Raw genomic sequence first — 22370 nt, 5'->3', positions numbered from 1 at the left:
AAAGTCACCCGGCAACAAGTGAGCTCACACACATCTTGAACATTATTGGATAACGTGCAGCAATCCATCCAAGTACTTGACACGGGGAGAGGGAAAGTCCAGACACACAGCGGACTGGAGTAGCGATCACAGCGGACGTTCACTGACGGAGTCTCCTCCTGAACCGAAGTAGGTAAGGAGCAGAATCGGAGCAGCGACACTGGAAACTGTTCAAAACACTCAGTGAGACAGGCAGCAGCCGCGGAGAGAATCAGTTATCAGTTTCTGAGTTATCTCTCTCCAGAGATGCTGCCTGTCCCGCTGAGTTACTCCAGCTTTTTGTGTCTATCTCTAAGTTATCAAATCTGAGTGAAGTGTTTCAGCTCGAGGATCCATTGGCTGCCTGGGCTGCTGAACGTTTCCAGCGTTTGATGTGATTTTTATTTCAGATCTCCAGTGCACTTGGTTTTCATTAACGGGATGAATTGAAGTGAGAGTTGGCAAAAGTGTTCACTGGGTTTGATCGACCAGGGCAGCAGTTGTGTGTGTGTGTGTGTGTGTGTGTGTGTGTGTGTGTGTGTGTGTGTGTGTGTGTGTGTGTGTGTGTGGGTGTGGGTGTGGGTGTGTGGGTGTGGGTGTGTGGGTGTGGGTGTGGGTGTGGGTGTGGGTGTGGGTTTGTGGGTGTGTGGGTGTGTGGGTGTGGGTGTGGGTGTGGGTGTGTGGGTGTGTGGATGTGGGTGTGGGTGTGTGTGTGTGGGTGTATGTGTGTGTTGTTATCTTGCTAAACCTTGCTCGTGTATACAGGAAACACCCTTCCTTTCTCGGAAGTTTGGTTTCTCTGTGGCAGTTTTCGAGAAAGGGAGGGTGCTACCGTGGGTCATGTTTTTCAAAATGTCATTGCAAAAGGAAACTGCCAAATGGTGAAATTGTAGATGGTCCATGGCTAATGTACTCTGTATCAAGTGATGAAATCTTCTGTTACTACCGCAAGTTTTTTGATAATAACGCAGCAAATGCTGCTTGGATGAACTTTGAGAACCGCACTCTCCTGAAGTCCAGACACAGGGCATTCACATCCAACGATACAGTGGCCTACATGAAGACCAGATACGACCTTGGTAAGGCCATCAAAAAGGCCAAAAGGGACTTCTGCTCCAAACTGGAGGACGAGACAGATGTCCGGCAGCTGTGGCAGGGTCTGAATGCAATCACCTCCTACAAGGCAAAACCAGGAGGCAGCTCGAATGCCGGTGTAACATCACTCCCTGACGAGCTCAATGCGTTTTACGCACGCTTTGACAGGGAAAATACTGATGTGCCTTCCCGATCCCCCATTCGCTGCGATGGCATTTCAGTCTCAGTCACAGAGGCCGATGTCAGGAAATCCTTCAGGAGGGTGAACCCCCGAAAAGCACCTGGTCCTGATGGTATACCCGGTCGTGTTCTAAAAACCTGTGCGGACCAACTGGCGGGAGTTTTTACGTACATTTTCAACCTCTCACTTCTGAGGTCTGAGGTCCCCACCTGCTTTAAAAGGGCATCAATTATACCGGTGCCCAAGAAGAGTAAGGTGACATGCCTCAATGACTATCGACCAGTGGCACTAACGCCGGTGGTGATGAAGTGCTTTGAGAGGTTGATCATGGAGCAAATCAACTCCTACATCGACAAAAACCTGGACCCACTGCAGTTCGCGTACCGCCACAACAGATCAACGGTGGATGCGATCTCGCTGGCCCTCCACTCCGCACTGGACCACTTGGACAACAAAAACTCATATGTCAGGCTGTTATTCATTGATTACAGCTCGGCATTTAACACAATCATCCCCTCCAAACTGGTTACCAAACTCGCAGAACTGGGTCTCTGCGCATCCCTCTGCAACTGGATCCTTGACTTCCTCGTCCACAGACCACAGTCTGTTCGTATTGGTGGAAATGTGTCAGCCTCAATAACAATCAGCACGGGAGCACCTCAAGGCTGCGTGCTCAGCCCCCTGCTGTACTCACTCTATACCCATGACTGCGTAGCGAACCACAGTGCGAACTCCATCATCAAGTTCGCTGACGACACCACTATTGTGGGGCGTATCACTGATGGGGATGAGTCAGAGTACAGAAGAGAGATCGAGCAACTGTCCATATGGTGCCAGCGCAATAACCTGGCCCTCAACACCAGCAAAACCAAGGAACTGATTGTGGACTTTGGAAGGAGTAGGAGGGGGACCCACAGCCCCATTTATATCAACGGGTCGATGGTTGAAAGGGTCAAGAGCTTCAAATTCCTGGGCGTGCACATCTCTGAAGATCTTTCCTGGTCCGAGAACACTAATGCAATCATCAAAAAAGCACATCAGCGCCTCTACTTTCTGAGAAGATTACGGAGAGTCGGATTGTCAAGGAAGACTCTCTCTAACTTCTACAGGTGCACAGTCGAGAGCATACTGACCGGTTGCATCGTGGCTTGGTTCGGCAATTTAAGCGCCCTGGAGAGGAAAATACTACAAAAAGTAGTAAACACTGCCCAGTCCATCATTGGCTCTGACCTTCCTTCCATCGAGGGGATTTATCGCAGTCGCTGCCTCAAAAAGGCTGGCAGTATCATCAAAGATCCACACCATCCTGGCCACACACTCATCTCCCTGCTACCTTCAGGTAGAAGGTACAGGAGCCTGAAGACTGCAACAACCAGGTTCAGGAATAGTTACTTCCCCTCAGCCATCAGGCTATTAAACCTGGCTCGGACAAAACTCTGATTATTACCAACCACTTTCTGTTATTTGCACTATCAGTTTATTTATTCATGTGTGTATATATTTATATCATGGTATATGGACACATTTATCTGTTTTGTAGTAAATGCCTACTATTTTCTGTGTGCTTAAGCAAAGCAAGAATTTCATTGTCCTATACAGGGACACATGACAATAAACTCACTTGAACTTGACTTGAAATGCACTTGCAAGTTGTGGTTTTAATAACTGGCTGAACATTCATACAAGACTAGCTAAGGATGAGAGAACTCCACAAAGCATTTGCAGGCTATGCTCAGTTGTTGTGAACTGCAGCAAAGATTATCTGCTGAAAATGCTTGAATTCCTTGCTTACAACAACAGATCGACCACATTTCCAAATGTATTTATTGCTCTTTGGATTTTCATGACACTCCCTGTGTCTGTGGCATCTGGAGAAAGGAGTTTTTTCCAAGCTAAAAGTGATGAAAACTTACTTGAGATCATCAATTCAGCAAGAACGTTGGAACAGTTTGGCAATTATGTCCATTGAATCTGAAATTAGCTGGAGTTTAAACTGAGACAAAATTCTAAAAGACTTTGCAGAGAAAAAAGCAAGAAAGATAACTTTCTCATAATAAAAGGCAATAATAATATGACTCATTTATAATTATGATTGTTAATAGAAATCCAAAAAAGATAATTTGTTTCCAACAATGCACTTAAATTCTGAAATGTTTTTTTCTGAAAACAAAATTAATATTTTTAATAAATAATTTCACAGTATGGGAGGATGGGAAGGGACCACACAGTTGAAACTGAGCAACATATAATGTTGTAATGATGTTTTCAGTATAGACACCGCATCTATATGTGGAAAACACCACTCAACTCTCAATACATGTCTGGATTTGAATTTACCACCTTCTGGAGAGAAGCGGCCAAATGTGATTTTTTAAATATTTGGTTTAAGCGATCTCTCGTGCGGAAAGTTGGAGAGAGTCAACTTGGGAGGGAAACCAAGTAGTTAAATCGCAAAATCCGTGGTTTTATAGCAAGTCTTCCACTCAAAAAGGTCTGCAGTAATCAAAGCCCGAAAGGGTAGGAAGGGGCTGAAGCCCAAAATGTAATGCCTGGATTGGTTTTCCAGGATCTAGTTAATTAAATTACATTTTTTTTTCATTTCGCAGTCACTAAAACAAGTGGTTTTGTAACTATGTACTTTTCAGAGGTGATCTACACATTTTGTTTTGTTACTTGTAAGCTTACATCTATGCAATTTTATATTAAAATGTAGCTTAGATCTGTTTGCTCGCATGCACTTTTTAAAGCGCACATTTTGATTACTTTCCATTCCACCATAGAGACAGAAAGTTTGTAATAGACGTTATTTATATTTCTATGATTCTACAGACCTGGGGGTCACCAAAACGTTTCCCAATTGGGCCCCGCACCTCCAAAGGCCAGCCCTGCTCTCTCTCTCTCTCTCACACCAGACACAGACAGATTAAGCACACACAAGACCACCACACAACATACCAGACAAATGAGACCCTCACAACACACACACTTATACTCACAGAACACTTACTCCACACACTCTCTCGCTCTCTCTCTCTCTCTCTCTCTCTCTTCTCTCTCTCACACACCTCCACACTCTCTCTCTACTCCACACACACACACACACACACACTGTTTCTTGATCACACTGTCTCCATCACAGGAGATAGACTGTCCACTGACATCTATTTTAATCCCACTGACCCCCACATCTATCTAGACTACACTTCTCCCCACCCTGCTTTCTGTAAGGATTCCATCCCCTACTCCCAATCAAATGTGAGTGAAGTGTTTCAGCTCGAGGATCCATTGGCTGCCTGGGCTGCTGAACGTTTCCAGCGTTTGATTTGATTTTTATTTCAGATCTCCAGTGCACTTGGTTTGTGTGTGTGTGTGTGTGTGTGTGTGTGTGTGTGTGTGTGTGTGTGTGTGTGTGTGTGTGTGTGTGTGTGTGTGTGAGAGTTTGTGTGTGTGTGTGACTTTGCGTGTGTGTGTGTGTGTGTGTGTGTGTGTGTGTGTGTGTGTTTGTGTGTGTGAGAGTTTGTGTGTGTGTGTGTGTGTGTGTGTGTGAGAGAGTTTGTGTGTGTGTGTGACTTTGTGTGTGTGTGTGTTTCCGCTCCGAATTCGCAGTTTATGTATCTCGCAGTTTGATACATGTCCAAATTGCACACTTCACGTAAACACACACTCACATATCACACTCGCACACTTCACACTTCACACACACTTCACACACTCACTCACACACACATAAACACACACACACACACACACACACACACACACACACACACACACACACACACACACACACACACACACACACACACACACACACACACACACACACACTTCACACACTCACACACACGCACATATCGTTTCTTGATCACACCGTCTCCATCACAGGAGATTGAGTATCGATCACGGTAGTGATTGTGGGAGATTTCAACTTTCCGCACATAGACTGGGAAACACATTCTGTAAATGGGCTGGATGGGTTGGAGTTTGTAAAATATGTGCAGGATAGTTTTTTGCAGCAATACATAGAAGTACCTACTGGAGGAGGGGCAGTGCTGATACTCCTGTTAGGAAATGAGACGTGACAGGTGGCGGAGGTATGCGTTGGGGAACAATTCGGGTCCAGTGATCACAATACCATTAGTTTCAATATAATTATGGAGAGGGTCAGAACTGGACCTGGGGTTGAGATTTTTGATTGGAGAAAGGCTAACTTTGAGGAGATGCGAAAGGATTTAAAAGGAGTGAACAGGGACATTTTGTTTTATGGGAAAGATGTAGAAGAGAAATGGAGGACATTTAAAGGTGAAATTTTAAGAGTACAGAATCTTTATGTCCCTGTTCGGTTGAAAGGAAATAGTAAACATTGGAGAGAGCCATGGTTTTCAAGGGAAATTGGACATTTGGTTCGGAAAAAGAGAGAGATCTACAATAATTATAGGCAGCATGGAGTAAATGAGGTGCTTGAGGAGTGTAAAGAATGTATAAAGAATCTTAAGAAATAAATTAGAAAAGCTAAAAGAAGATATGAGGTTGCTTTGGTAAGTAAGGTGAAAGTAAATCCAAAGGGTTTCTACAGCTATATTAATAGCAAAAGGATAATGAGGGATAAAATTGGTCCAGTGGAGAGTCAGAGTGGACAGCTATCTGCAGAGCCAAAAGAGATGGGGGAGATATTGAACAATTTCTTTTCTTCGGTATTCACCAAGGAGAAGGATATTGAATTATGTGAGGTAAGGGAAACAAGTAGAGGAGCTATGGAAACTATGAGATTCAAAGAAGAGGAAGTACTGACACTTCTGAGAAATATAAAAGTGGATAAGTCTCCAGGTCCGGACAGGATGTTCCCTAGGACATTGAGGGAAGTTAGTGTAGAAATAGCAGGGGCTATGACAGAAATATTTCAAATGTCATTAGAAACGGGAATAGTGCCGGAGGATTGGCGTACTGTGCATGTTGTTCCATTGTTTAAAAGGGGGTCTAAGAGTAAACCTAGCAATTATAGACCTGTTAGTTTGACGTCAGTGGTGGCCAAATTAATGGAAAGGATACTTAGAGATAATATATATAAGCATCTGGATAAACAGGGTCTGATTAAGAACAGTCAACATGGATTTGTGCCTGGAAGGTCATGTTTGACTAATCTTCTTGAATTTTTTGAAGAGGTTACTCGGGAAATTGATGAGGGTAAAGCAGTGAATGTTGTCTATATGGACTTCAGTAAGGCCTTTGACAAGGTTCCTCATGGAAGGTTGGTTAAGAAGGTTCAATTGTTGGGTATTAATGGTGGAGTAGCAAGATGGATTCAACAGTGGCTGAATGGGAGATGCCAGAGAGTAATGGTGGATGGTTGTTTGTCAGGTTGGAGGCCAGTGACTAGTGGGGTGCCACAGGGATCTGTGTTGGGTCCACTGTTGTTTGTCATGTACATCAATGGTCTGGATGATGGTGTGGTAAATTGGATTAGTAAGTATGCAGATGATACTAAGATAGGTGGGGTTGTGGATAATGAAGTAGATTTTTAAAGTCTACAGAGAGATTTATGCCAGTTGGAAGAGTGGGCTGAAAGATGGCAGATGGAGTTTAATGCTGATAAGTGTGAGGCGCTACATCTTGGCAGGACAAATCAAAATAGGACGTACATGGTAAATGGTAGCCTGGGTTTGTGTTGCCTGGGTTTCAGCAACTAAGTTACAGAGAAAGGTTGAACAAGTTATGGCTTTATTCTTTGGAATGCAGAAGGTTAAAGGGGGACTTGATAGAGGTCTTTAAAATGATGAGAGGGATAGACAGAGTTGGCGTGGATAAGCTTTTCCCACTGAGAGTAGGGAAGATTCAAACAAGGGGACATGACTTGAGAATTAAGGGACAGAGGTTTAGGGGTAACATGAGGGGGAACTTCTTTACTCAGAGAGTGGTAGCTGTGTGGAATGAGCTTCCAGTGAAGGTGGTGGAGGCAGGTTCGTTTTATCATTTAAAAATAAATTGGATAGTTATATGGACGGGAAAGGAATGGAGGGTTATGGTCTGAGCGCAGGTAGATGGGACTAGGGGAGAATATGTGTTCGGCACGGACTAGAACGGTCGAGATGGCCTGTTTCTGTGCTGTAATTGTTATATGGTTATATGACTGACATATATTACCCCCACAACTATCTAGACTACACTTCTCCCCACCCTGCTTCCTGTAAAGCCTCTATCCCAGCGGTGGGGATCCTTTTCATGTTGGAATGTCGCATTAAGTTAGCTGTAATCTTATAAGGCCCCATGAAAAAAACTTCAATTAGATATACTTTAAAAATGTACATTATTTTGTAAAAATCTAACTACTATGTACTAACTGAAGAAAATGAAACTATTTTGTGAATTCTAAAGTTAACTAACCTTTTAATGACTTTGTTGTGGGAAAGGATTTGAATATTTGGTTGCAACATGGAGGTACGCAGTTTCAGCTGATCTTCTAGATGGGTATCCGTCATTTGTGAGCTTAAGAGCATCTTGGTTTGGGTTAGGTAGGAGAATGTAGATTCGCAGCAATAAATGGTTGAAAAGCAAGAAAGCATTTTTCATGCATGTTGCTGAAGACGTGGGTATTCTATTGCATTTTCTCCTAAATCTTTCTTAGCGTCAAATAAGGACTTGAAAATGTCATCTTCAGAGAGCTCAATCAATTCCATCTGTAGTTCTTTAGGAGCCTTGGAGACATCAACTAGGTGAGGTTGAAATGCTAATTTGAGTGTGATGTCATGATTCTCAAATCAGTGAACCTTTCATTGTATTTCTTTAATTAATAAGTCTATAACAGCTGAATATTCTTCACATGATTCGCATGAATCCTCCTGCTCATCAATAACCTTCGCTAACGGTGGAAAAAGTTCATCCAAAATTTCATCTTGAAGAAGAGTTTTGAAAAAAGATAGGTTTATTTGGAAATGCTTGGATTTTTTGCCACATTTAATATATATACTTAGTTTTATTTTGCAAAGAAACATTCAAGTCATTTTGTTTTGACATGATATCACACAGAAATGCAGTATTCCTATAGAAATCTTCATTCAATAATTCACATTGATGATTCTGTACCATGAAATTTAACGATCTGTTCTCGCTAAGATAACCATTTTGCTAACACCTGTCCCTGCGATATCCAACGCACTTTACAATGATACGGCAAATCCACACAAATGCCTCATCGTTCAACTTTAGCATATTATGAAACTGACGATGCCGGGTTGCATTTGCACGAATAGAGTTAACAATACTCATAACTTGTTGCAAAGTGTCACTTGAAATAGTAGATTCAACACAGAGATTTTGCTGATGTAGGATACAATGAAATGAGATCAGCAGGATCTGATAACACCTTTTTTATCTGTGCAATAAACCCTTCACGTTATCCTGTCATGGAAGGTGCTCCGTCTGTACATACACTCACTAGTCGGGGAGGATTATTTTGGTGAATCTTCTTTTATTCTTTGGTATTTTAAATACATTCATTTTAAGATTAAAATAAAAATAATAAAAGATGACCAAAAATATTAATAAAAATAAAAGGATTTGTTCTACAAATTTTGGATTCATTCAAAAGGCCTCACTTAAAGGCCTAAAAGGCCGCATTCGGCCTTAAGAGCTGCAGGTTCCCCACTCCTGCTGTATCCCCTACTCCCAATTCCTCTGTCTCCGCCACATCTGCACCCAAGATGAGGTGCTCCATACCAGGTCATCAGAGATGACCCCATTCTTCAGGTAATGGGGTTCCCCTCTCCCATCATAGATGAGGCCCTCACTAGCGTCTCCTCGGTACCCTACAGCTCTGCCCTTGCTCCACCTCCCCCCCCCCCCAGTTGCAGCAGGGACAGAGTTCCTCTTGTCCTCAACTTTCACCCCATCAACCATTGCATACAGCACATAATCCTTTGACATTTTCACCACCACTAACGGGATCCCACTACTAGCCACATCTTCCCATCTCCACCAATTTAGACGTTCAGCAGAGACCGTTCCCTTCGCAACACCCTGATCAACTCACCCTTTCCCACCCAAACCACCCCCTCCCCAGGTACTTTCCCCTGCAACCGCAGGAGATGCAACACCTGTCCATATACCTCCCCCTCAACTCCGTCCAAGGTCTGTGACAGGTTTATCAGGTGAGGCAGAGGTTCACTCGCACCCCTTCCAACCTCATCTACTGTATCTGCTGTTCCAGGTGTGGACTCCTGTACATCGGTGAGACCAAGCGCAGGCTTGGCAATCATTTTGTTGAATACCTCTGCTCAGTCCACCTTAACCTACCTGACCTCCCGGTTGCGAAACACTTTAACTCCCCCTCACATTCCCACAGTGACCTTTCTGCCTGAGCATCCTCCATTGTCAGAGTGAGACCCAGTGCAAATTGGAGGAATAGCACCTCATATTTCGCTTGGGCATGGCAGATGCAGTATATTGTGGATACATGTGAGGTTAGCCACTTTGGTAGCAAAAACAGAAAAGCAGACTATTATCTAAATGGTGACTGATTAGGAAAAGGGGCGATGCAACGAGGCCTGGGTGTCATGGTACACCAGTTATTGAAAGTAGGCATGCAGGTGCAGCAGGCAGTGAAGAAAGCGGATGGTATGGTAGCATTCGTTGCAAAAGGATTTGAGTGTAGGAGCAGGGAGGTTCTACTGCAGTTGTACAGGATCTTGGTGAGACCTCACCTGGAGTATTGCGTACAGTTTTGGTCTCCAAATCTGAGGAAGGACATTATTGCCATAGAGGGAGTGCAGAGAAGGTTCACCAGATTGAGTCCTGGGATGTCAGGACTTTCATATGAAGAAAGACTGGATAGACTTGGCTTGTACTCGCTAGAATTTAGGAGATTGAGTGGGGATCTTATAGAAAACTACAAAATTCTAAAGCGGTTGGACAGGCTAGATGCAGGAAGATGGTTCCCGATGTTGGGGAAGTCCAGAACAAGGGGTCACAGCTTAAGGATAGAGGGGAAATCCTTTAGGACCGAGATGAGAAAAACATTTTTCACACAGAGAGTGTTGAATGTCTGGAATTCTCTGCCACAGAAGGTAGTTGAGGCCACAGTTCATTGGCTGTATTTAAGAGGGAGTTAGATGTGGCCCTTGTGGCTAAAGGGATCAGGGGGTATGGAGAGAAGGCAGGTGCATGATACTGAGTTGGATGATCAGCCATGATCATATTGAATGGCGGTGCAGGCTCGAAGGGCCAAATGGCCTACTCCTGCACCTATTTTCTATGTTTCTAACTACAAGTAGCCCTTGCTTTTCCTCTCTCTCCATCTTTTCCCCTTCCCGGTTCTTCAACCAGTCTCTATCTCCGACTACATTTTATCTCTGCTTGCTTTGTTGCCTTTGGCCCGTTTTCACACTCCCATATCTATGCATCTCCGTCTCTCCTGACTTCAGTCTGAAGAAGGTACTCGACCCGAAACGTTACCCATTCATTCCTTCTCTCCAGAGATATTCCCTGTCCCGCTGAGTTACTCTAGCATTTTGTGTCTATCTTGTTTCCCCCCGTGATGTATTCAGTCCACTGCCGGTGACCCCATTGGGCGGCACGGTGGCGCAGGCAGCGGTAGAGTTACTGCCTTACAGCACTTGCTGCGCCAGAGACCTAGGTTCGATGATCGGATTTACCTCTAAACTAGACAAGGTTAAGCTTAGGACCTCGAGGTCTAGGGGGGCCTCTGGCCAAGGCAGGACACCTACCGTTCAACTCTATCTCTCTCTCTCCATCACCCCCCGCTATCCGTGTCCGGGCCGCCGGGCTACGATCGCTCCTCATCTAAATCCGGCCCTGGTTCGATCCCGACTACGGGTGCTGTCTGTACAGAGTTCTCACTGTGACCTGCGTGGGTTTTCTCATTGTAGGTATAACTGCCCCCTAGTGGTGTCTTACCGAAACATAAGGACTACCTGAAATTAGAGAAGTCAATGTTCATACCGCTGGGGTGCAAACTGCCCAAGCGAAATATGAGGTGCTGCTCCTCCAATGTACGGTGGTCCTCACTCTGGCCCTGCTCCACCTCTTCGTCTTTCTTCTCCCCCCCCACCCCCCCCCCCCCCCCCCCCCCGCCCCCCCTCACATCAGGCTGAAGAAGGGTTTCGGCCCGATACATTGCCTATTTCCTTCGCTCCATAGATGCTGCTGCACCCACTGAGTTTCTCCAGGACATATCAGGGCTGGTAACAAATGAGCTCAGGCAGGGCAGTGCCCATTGTGTGCCGGGAAAGGTGTGGTCTGAAGGGAAACAATGCGAACTATGGAGCTGATGAAACAACCAGGGTGGGGGATGGGGGGAGCGAAGGTGAGAGGAATGTTCGTAGGTTAATTTTAAAGTCTAATTCCTTTATTCTGCAGATGCAACTTGTCCCTGAGAATCACTGGGAGATTCAAAGCAAGTTACTGCCACAGGGTTTTATCCCAACACAACTAGAGAGCAGTCCTGAACCACTATCTACCTCGCCCGGGGCCCTCTGACTATCTTTGATCAGACTTTACTGGCTTTACCTTGCACTAGACGTTATTCCCTTATCGTGTATCTGTACATTGTAAATGGTTCAATTACAATAATGGATTGTCTTCCCGTTGACTGGATAGCCACACAACAAAAGCTTTTCACTGTACCTCGGTACACGTGATAATAAACTAAACTAAACTGAACTGAATTAAGCTGGAAAGAGCGCAGAGACGATTTAGGGGAATGTTTCCAGGACTCGAAGACTTGAGCTCTAGGGAGAGGTTGGGCAAGCTAAGACTTTATTCCTTGGAGCGCAGGAGGATGAGGGGTGATCTGAAAGATGCGTATAACATCATGAGGGAAATTGAGGGAGAATCCACGGTCTCTTACCCGTGGTAGAGGCTTAGGGTTAAAGTGAGGGAGGAAAGATTCCATTGGAACTTGAGGAGCCACTTTATTACTCAGAGGGTGGCGGGTCTGTGCAACGAGCTACCAGAGGAACTAATTGAAGCAGGTACTATATTAACATATAAAATACATTTGGACAGTGGCATGGATGGAAAAGGTTTATAAAGGTATGGGCCAATTGTGAACAAGTGGGACTAGCTTAGATGGGGCATTGTGTTGGCACGGACGTTGGGCCAAATGATGTATATTGATTAAGAGGGATATATTTTGCAGCCTTACATACACCTCTGCTACAGAAAGAACCACCAGCAACCTCTCTGCTTTCCTCTAGGAGAACACACACAACTGAAGACAAGGAGGAGCCCCGGTGCCCAGACCTCTCCCCCCCCCCCCCCCCCCCCCCCCCCCCCCGGGCAGTACTGAGACCACTGGATCATCACACAGGCGAGACAAGGACAGACAGAGAAGGAGAATGGGAAATGCCAGCTCCAGGTATGTCCGGATACATCACACAATGATACTTCTCCACCTCTCCTCCCTCACCTCAAGCACAGCGCTGGAGTAGCTCAGCGGGTCAGGCAGCATCTCTGAGTGACAGGTAGCGTTTCGGGTCAGGACCCTTCTTCACTCTGATTGTGATTGGAGGGAGGTGACTGGATGAGGATTGGGGGCAGGACTAAGTCAGGCAAGTGATAGGTTGATAGATGTTGGGGGGTGGGGGAGGGGGGTAATGATTGAAGGAAGGCCAGTGATGACAAACTGAGATAAGGAGAACTCGTGGGATTGGGGACGAATGTAATAATTCCTCTCCTAGGCCAAGAGAAGAGATGTGAGATGTGAAGCTGGAGTAATGGATATTGGTGAAGGTGATGGGGGAAGGGGGAAAGGGCGGGATTGTGGGATAAATGGTGTGTATCCAGGTGGAACAATGGGAAGAGAAGAGGGAAAGGGAGAGAAGGTGCTTGTCCTTTATTTCAGTTGGTTTCATTTCAACTGGAAACTTTCACCGAACATGTTTCCTTTCAGCCAACAGGTGGCTCAGTCTGAGACCCCCACATTCTTCACACAGGAAGAGCTCAACAAACTGAAGTCCGCAACTGGTGGTGTGGAAAATGTTCAACCTCTGCTGGAGAAGAAGGTGAATGAACTGGACAACACCGAGCTGAACATCGCCGTGACGGGGGACACGGGTGCAGGAAAATCCACCCTCATCAACGCCATGAGAGGGCTTTGTAGCGAAGATAAGGGAGCGGCTGCGGCTGGGATGACTGCAATTACAATGGAGACAACCGGATACCCACATCCCACTCTGCCCAATGTCCGCTACTGGGACCTGCCGGGGATCGGAACTCCACAATTCACCGCGGGTTCCTACCTGAAGAAAATGCAATTTAAAAAATACGATTTCTTCATCATAGTGGCAGCTCATCGATTCACAGAGAATGATGCAAATCTTGCCAAGGAGATTAAGCGGCTGGGGAAGAAGTTCTATTTTGCCCGCTCTCAGATTGACGCTGACCTTGATTTAATGCGGCGGCAACGGAAGACATTTGATGAAGATGCAGAAATGGGAAAGATCCGGTGTGACTGCGTCAGTAAATTGGGAAAGGCCGGGATCCCCGATCCCATTGTGTTCCTGATATCCAGTTTCAAGAAGACTATGTATGATTTCCCTCGGTTAATGGAAGCACTGGAATATAAAGAACTCTGTCCTGGCCCTTCTCAACATCAGTGTGGAGGTTATTCGGAAGAAAGGTGAGATATTGAAGAAACGTATCTGGATGTTGGCGATCATGTCGGGAGGAGTGGGAGCGATCCCGGTCCCGGGTCTCTCTGCCGCCTGTGACATGGCGATATTGATTGGAGCGATAATCTATTTCCGTGAATGTCAGTGTCTGAATGATGCTGCTCTCCGCAGATTGGCCGAGAGAACAGGCACATCTGTGGAAAAGTTGAAAGGCACAGATTACTATGTAAATGGTGTCAAATTAGGAGGCTGCAAGGTGACTTGGATAGGCTGTGTGAATGGCATATGCAGTATCATGTGGATAAATGTGAGGTTATTCACTTTAGTGGCAAAAACAGGAAAGTAAACTATTATCTGAATGGTGGCCGATTAGGAAAAGGGGAGATGCAACGAGACCTGGGTGTCATGGTACACCAGTTATTGAAAGTAGGCATGCAGGTACAGCAGGCAGTGAAGAAAGCAAATGGTATGTTAGCATTCATAGCAAAAGGATTTGAGTATAGGAGCATGGAGGTTCTACTGCAGTTGTACGGGGTATTGGTGAGACCACACCTGGAGTATTGTGTACGGTTTTGGTCTCCAAATCTGAGGAAAGACATTCTTGCCTTAGAGGGAGTTCAGAGAAGGTTCACCAGATTGATTCCTGGGATGTCAGGACTTTCATATGAAGAAAGATTGGATGTACTCGGCTTGTACTCACTAGAATTTAGAAGATTGAGGGGGGATCTTATTGAAACTTCCAAAATTCTTAGGGGGTTGGACAGGCTAGATGCAGGAAGATTGTTCCCGATGTTGGAAAAGTCCAGGACAAGGGGTCACAGTTTACGGATAAGGGGGAAATCCTTTAGGACCGAGATGAGAAAAACATTTTTCACGCAGAGAGTGGTGAATCTCTGGAATTCTCTGCCACAGAAGGTAGTTGAGGCCAGTTCATTGGCTATATTTAAGATGGAGTTAGATGTGGCCCTTGTGGTAAAAGGCATCATGGGGTATGGAGAGAAGGCAGGTACAGGATACTGAGTTGGATGATCAGCCATGATCATATTGAATGGCGGTGCAGGCTCGAAGGGCCGAATGTCCTACTCCTGCAACTATTTTCTATGTTTCTATGTTTCTAAGTTGGGAAAATGAGAAGTACATCGGGATCCAGAGATCCTTGTTCATCCGTCAATGAAAGTAAGCATGCAGGTACAGCAGGCAGAGAAGAAAGCTAATGGCATGTTGCCCTTCATAACAAGTGGAGTTGAGTACAGAAGCAAAGAGGTCCTTCTGCAGGTGTACAATGCCCCAGTGAGACCACACCTGGAGTATTGTGTGCAGTTTTAGTCCCCTAATTTGAGGAAGGACATTCTTGTTATTGCGGGAGTGCAGCGTAGGTTCACCAGGTCAATTCCCGGGATGGCGGGACTGTCATATGCTGAGAGAATGGAGCTGCTGGGTTTGTACACTCTGGAGTTTAGAAGGATGGGAGGGGATCTCATTGAAACATATAACATTATTAAGGGTTTGGACACGCTAGCGGCAGGAAACATGTTCATGATGTTGGGGAAGTCCAGAACCTGGGACACAGTTTACGAATAAGGGGTAAGCCATTTAGAACGGAGACGAGGAAATACTTTTTATCACAGAGAGTTGTGAGTCTGTGGAATCCTCTGCCTCAGAGGGCGCTGGAGGCCGGTTCTCTGGATACTTTCAAGAGAGAGCTAGATAGGGTTCTTAAAAATAGCGGAGTCAGGGGCATGGGGAGAAGGCAGGAATGGGGTACTGATTGGGGATGATCAGTCATGATCACATTGAATGGCCGTGCTGGCTCGAAGGGCTGAATGGCCTACTCCTGCCCCTATTGTCTATTGTCCAAAATCAGCGCTGCTGTGAGAAATAACTATTATGTAGTAGGGATGGGTTTGGGAGCGGCTCTCTTTGCTATTTCTGTCGTTGAAGCCGTTTAATACAGTGGTTCTTAACCTTTTTGGCCCCATGACCCCATCAGACATTCTTGCTCAGTACCATGACCCCGAAACAAAAATTGAAAAAACCCAGCCGGACTTATTAAAAGATGTCTGCCAATAATCAGTGAATGGGGTGGCTGAATCGCTTCACAGCCATCAGTTGGTCAAAACGAGGACAAATGCTCGACAAGCAGCACCTCATGTCAGCGTCAATCACAAGCCTATTGCATACCTTCGTCTTCAGAGTTACTATGGTTGAGAATCCAACCTCACAGCGATAGGTTGAGGGGGACTGGACCAATAGGATCAGGGCCCTCTTCGAAAGAACAGGACTGTCCTTCACTTTCAGCCAATACGTGACGAGCTCTTGTTCCATGAAGTCACTCTTGAGTTGCGCCACTTCACGAATTCGGTAAAATTCAACCTTTGCAGCCACGTCAGTATCACTGATGGCCCCGTCTTCAATGGAAAACGATGATCCTCTCCTCACGAGAGTGGTCGTCCAGTCCGGGGAAGTAACGTTCGATGGCTTCACTAATTGCCAGAAGGTCGGTTGAGATCTCCTCGTGGAAGTGGCATTCAGCATCTGGCGTAGCATCCAGGAGAGTCGTCATCTCAGGGAAGATAGTCGTGTCATCATCTTGGACTCTTCTCTGGTAAAGGCGAATCTTCCTCCTGAACGCTGCCACTTTGTCACGAGCCGTGTGTAGCATTGGGAGGTTTCCTTGAAGTGACAGGTTCAAAGAATTCACCTCGGCGAGGAAGTTAGCCAAGTAAACAACCTTCATCACAAACAGTTCACCCTGCATCTTTTCATGAAGCTGATTCTCCTTCTCAGTACACCCTCTCTCCAAGAACAGCGCTATTTCCTCACGAAGTTGAATCACACGATTGAGAACTTTACCACGTGAAAGCCAACGCACGTCTGTGTGTTATATCAGAACAGTGAAATCGGAGCCCATTTCTTCACACTTCGCTTTGAAGATTCTTGTGTTTGTTGTGCTCCCTCGGTTGTGGTTCCCAATCTTCACCACATCTGAAAGCACTTCTCGAAGACCAGGAGGGAGAGTCTTCATCGCTAAAGTATGGTGATGTATCATGCAGTGGGTGAAGGACACATGGGGAGTGACATTCTTCAGGAAAGCTTTCAAGCCGGATCCGCATCCGAGCATGGAAGGTGCCCCATCTGTAGACACCCCAATAAGGCGTTCCCAACCAAGCTCATGTTTGATGAGGAAGGCTTCCAGCATTCTGAACACATATTTTCTCTGAGTGGTAGTAGTCAATGGCTCCGAGTACAGGTACTCCTCCTTCATGGCTACTCCATCGAGGTAACAAACGTAGGCAACATCTGTTGACTCATCCAGTTGCAGTCAATACACTGGTCTACTCTTCACAGCGCTCACCACATGCAGCAGAATAGCATTACTCATATCCGAGATTCAACTTTTGACTGTGTAATTCGAAAGGGAAATCTGCCTGAACTTGTTTGACTGCTGTTCCCCCAGCACCAACTTACCTGCTTCGAGAAGGCATGGCTTGATAAGCTGTTCACCGATGGTGTGAGGTTTCTTAGTCTGAGTGATTCGATAAGCAATCCGGTATGAAGCCTCCAGGGACCCATCAAATCGATGTGGAAACCCTTGAGTTTGAAATAGTCCACGCCCTTCCCCACCAGCTCGCTGTGACAAGACTCCAAATGGATCTTCCGTTTGCTGGACTTTATGCTCTCGTGGCTCAAAACCTTGGCACAGATAACACATTGCGGCTTGACCATGGATGATTGAACAATGCCAGTGAAGCTGAACTTGAGAAATGCTTCACTATCTGTGCGCTTCTTGGCAGACATGGTTCACAACACACACAGTTCGTGTGCGTATACGTACGGGCATACACGAACAAAGTACTGTGTGAGGTACGTACCTTAGTTAGGTTCCTAAAAATGGGCTCAACAAATTGATATTATTTATGACCCCTTCATGACCCCTGGAAAAACGGATGGCCTACTCCTGCACCTGTTTTTTCTGTGTTTCAATGTTTCTAAGAGCTAAATCTAACTCTTTCTTGAAAACATCCAGTGAATTGGCCTCCACTGCCTCCTGTGGCAGAGAATTGCACAGATTCACAACTCTCTGGGTGAAGAGAGTTCTAGAACCAGGGGCCACAGTTTAAGAATTCCATACCTGGGTGGTACGGTGGCGCAGCGGTAGAGCAACTGCCTTACAGCACCAGAGACCAAGGGTTCAATCCTGACTACGGGTGCTGTCTGTACGGAGTTTGTATGTTCTCCCCGTGTCCTTTTCTCAGAGATCTTCCATTTCCTTCTACACTCCAATGACGTACAAGTTGTTAGGTTAATTGGCTTAGTACACATTTAAAATTGTCCCCTGTGTGTGCAGGATAGTGTTAATGTGCGTGGATCGCTGGTCGGTGCGGACTCGGTGGGCCGAAGGGCCAGTTTCTGCACCGGATCTCTTATCTAAATTAAACTTGATGGAAGCATTTAAAACCACGACAGACATAGATGGGTAGGCGATCAAAACCTTTCCCCCTGGATGTAAAAATCATGTACAACAGGCATAGCTTTGTGGGCCGAACAGCCTGTCCCTGTACTGTACCTGTTCTGTGCTGTTTGATGTTCAATGACATCAGTTTAAAGGAGACAGTAACTTGTCATTACACACCGGGCAGAAAATGACTTCCTGTTTCAGACTCTGCCGACCTGTGGAGTTTTATATTTCTCTGCTTCACACTCTGCTATGTTCCTCTCCTTTGAAACACGTCAGGATCAAAGATTACTCGGTTCAGGAACTTCAATGTGGGAACCAATGTCTCTTCCACAGGGGGCAGCCGACTGGTGTTTGGGGAGTGTGTAAGGTGGCGCACGCTTATCAACACACAGACTGGGCCATGCGTGACCCCGTGCATGGTCACCGGCGTTTACAATGTGGTCCCTAATGCCCCCTCTCCGCTTTGAGCAGTCCTGGGCTAGTGATTGGCTGGTTTCAGAGAGAGAGAGTTGCATTTCTTCAAGAAGGCTTGGAAACCTTTCCTGCCCTGGCATTTAGTTTCTGACAACACTGTCTTTCTGTCTCATCCTCAGAACTGAAATCCAGCCTCCCGTTTACCCGCAGTGTAAACACACGTCAGCCCATTCACTCTCTGCAGGAAAACCTCCTGAAAGAAACAAGGAGATCGGCTAACTCTACATTTAATACCAATGCTAGCCTGCATGACCCTGTATACCTACCCTGAATGATTCATATTCTTTATCCACAAAGCACAACAAAGTTCATGTTACACAAAGTGGTCACAACTGAAAGTATGAATCGATGGGGAAAACGTGATCAGTAATCTTTCTTAGTGACTGTGAACTACAGATGTTGGTTGAAACCGAAGATAGACACAGAAAGCTGGAGTAACTCAGCGGGACAGGCAGCATCTCTGGAGAGAAGACTCAGGGAAAAGTAAAAACGAGAAAAAAAAGACGATGATGTAGTGAGATAAAGAACAATGATTGAAAGATATGCAAAAAGTATTGATGTTAAAGTAAACGGGCCATTGTTACTGTTTGTTGGGTGAAAACGAGAAGCTGGTGCAACTTGGTGGAGGAGGGGTAGAGGGAGGGAGAATGCCGCGGTTTCCTGAAGTTAGCAAAACCAATCTTCATACGACTGGGCTATAAGCTGCCCAAGCGAAATATGAGTTGCCGTTTCTCCAATTTGTGTTTAGCCTCACTGGCAATGGAGGAGACCTAGGACAGAAAGGTCAGTGTGGGAATGGGAAGGAGTGTTAATGAGTGACCGGTTCATTGAATCTTCAGCCCAGTGTATCCCGCTATCTCTGTGAAGTGGGACATTCAGGTCCAGTGATCTCTGCTTTGATCACAAACATGTGACTGTGATTTTGCTTCTGTGTCTCATGAAATACACATTTAGAGATGTATTAAAAATACAATATGTTCATTTCTTTCCACAGAGAGACGATGGCTTCATCTTCACAATCTGAATACTTCAGTCAGCACGAAATCTATCAACTGAAAGTTAGTTATGAGCAGGGTGGGCTGAGCATGTTTGCGACACTGATCATGAAGAAATTGAACGATATAGAAAATGCAGAGCTTAACATCGCTGTGACAGGGGAAGCAGGTGCAGGGAAATCCACCTTCATCAACGCCATGAGGGGGCTGCGGGGCTGCGATGAGGGTGCAGCTGAAATCGGGAACATTGAAACCACAATGGAGCAAACTCCATACAAACATTCCACCTTCCCTAATGTTTGCTTCTGGGACCTGCCGGGAGTTGAAACAACAAAGTTTCCAATGAAGGATTACGTGAGCAGAATGGGACTTACTACATACGATTTTTTCATAATAATCTCACAGAATCGATTCACCGAAAACGATGCAAAGGTCGCCAAGGAGATTCAAAACTTGGGGAAGAAGTTCTACTTCGTACGAAGTCAAATTGACAATGATTTCAGTTCTTTAGAAATGCAAGGTATAGATTTTGACAGAATGAGGAAACTTGAAGAGATGAAACAAAACATAAGTTGCGGTTTGACGGAAGTAGGGATTTCAAACCCCATTATTTTCCAGATATCATGCCTTCCCCCAGCAAACAGTAATTTAGATGAGTTTAAGCAAACGCTTCTAGATAATCTCAATGGAATAAAGAAAGATGTTCTATTGATGTCACTTCAAAGCACAACAGTGAAGATTGTGGAGATGAAACAAGCCCAGTTGAAGGAACGTATCTGGATGTTGGCAACAGTCTCAGGAGTTTTGGGAGTGGTGTCGGTTCCCGGATTGTATTTCGCCGTTGACCTCGTGATACTAGTCACTGCAATAATAGATTTCCGCAAAAGTCTCGGCCTGGATGATGCCTCCCTTCAGAGACTGGCCAATGTTGCAAAGAAACCTGTGGAATTTCTGAAAGCAGAAGTAAGAAGCCCACTGATGGGTGAAATAAATGCGGAGTTTGTGAAACAAATGTTGTGGCGTTCCAGTATTGTTGCTGTTTCAATGGTGGAAGTGGCCCTTAACATGATACCAATCATTGGCTCCATCTTCGGTTCAGTATCATCACTTAAAATGACTTACAAGTTGCTGACCGACGTACTGGATGAACTTGTGGAGAATGCCCAGAGAATGGTGAAAGTTGCATTTGCCACTGATCCTAGTCATCCACAATAAAGAATCCGCTACTGTGTTGCTGCAAGTCATCGCGGATGCTGGAATGGAAAATAAATATCATCTTTCACATCTTCATTAAGTTCCAAATTATTTCACAGCTGATGAATTATTTTAAAAGCTGTTGTCACTGCTGTAATCTTCACAACCAATTCGCTGCAAACACCTTAAGCACACCAACCCGCCGGGGAACAGAAGATAACTCTCCCGGGGAGACTCAGTGTGACGTTGCCACCTCGTTCAACAAGCTCTCACCAATGAAACCATATCAACATCTAGTCAAACCTCCAAGGATCTCGAATGTTTCATAAAGACGACATCTTCTTCCAGTCTCCAACGAATACAGATCTAACTTCTTCAGTCTTACATGAGAAGATGATCTTCTGATCCCAGTGGGCTGAGTGTGTTGTACTGTTCTGTACAATTGGCCAACTAAAACTATGCACAACATTCCAGATATTCTAGTTACAATTATGGCAACATTTCCCTATTTCTAAACTCCAACCCCATTGCAATAAAAGCCAACATGCCGTTAGCATTCTTAACCTCTTGTTTCAACGACCCACTAGTCACTTGTACCTCATGGATACAAACATCTACATATTTATGTGCCTCCTTTATCTACAGACTTTCTCCATTTTGATCACATCCGGCTTTAGATTCCTCCTATCCAAATGTATGGCCTCACAATTTCCTGCGTTAAACTCCATTATCGAAGTGACTTTGCTCACTCACTCAACCTATCTACATAATTTTGTGGAGTCCAAATATCCCCATCACCTCCTGCCTTCCCAGGTATCTCTCGTGTCCTTGGCCATTTGCAGGTGTCCAATCCAATATTAGTCACCAATATTAATGACCTGCCCCAACCCCGCTCTCCTGCAGAGAGAACTATAACATTTAGTCACCTGACATAGACACAACATGCTGGAGTAACTCAGCGGGACAGGCGGCACCTCTGGAGAGAAGGAATGGCTGGCGTTTGGGGGTGAGAGACGTCTTTAGACTAGACACCTGACATTTAACTCCTGAAGCAGCCACTCTACACTGAGCCGTATCACCACGGACGAGCTCCACAGAGACAGAACAAACAATGTATAATGTTCTCAAACCCTCCTTGATTAAAACTTTAAATCTGTCACTGATTCTGTGGAATTCCTGGCCCGTGACTGATGAAAGTGGCGATAATTCGGGATGCTACTGAGAACCTGGAGGCCAAGTGAAATACAGGAGTGGCCACGTCACAAACTAGCCACCTGCCCAGCCCATCAAGCGCCACCTGAGGTACAGTCCGCGGGACCCACATCCAT

The 22370-nt window shown here is 45.4% G+C and overlaps 1 protein-coding gene and 1 pseudogene across 1 annotated transcript; both read left to right on the top strand.

The window, feature by feature from the left end:
- On the top strand, window positions 1-21063 carry LOC116979331 (interferon-inducible GTPase 5-like). Its single transcript, XM_033030937.1, has 2 exons — window positions 1-168; window positions 19848-21063. Exon 2 carries the CDS (start codon window positions 19855-19857, stop codon window positions 21061-21063), a length of 1209 nt encoding a protein of 402 aa, XP_032886828.1. The 5' UTR covers window positions 1-168; window positions 19848-19854.
- On the top strand, window positions 13186-15990 carry LOC116979332 (annotated as a pseudogene).
- Window positions 21064-22370: the final 1307 nt, after the last annotated feature.

The sequence above is a fragment of the Amblyraja radiata genome, chromosome 12 (assembly GCF_010909765.2).
Source record: "Amblyraja radiata isolate CabotCenter1 chromosome 12, sAmbRad1.1.pri, whole genome shotgun sequence".
NCBI classification, from domain to species: Eukaryota; Metazoa; Chordata; class Chondrichthyes; order Rajiformes; family Rajidae; genus Amblyraja; species Amblyraja radiata.
Note: the sequence above shows the minus strand (reverse complement) of the source record. Positions and strands in the feature narration are given on the sequence as shown.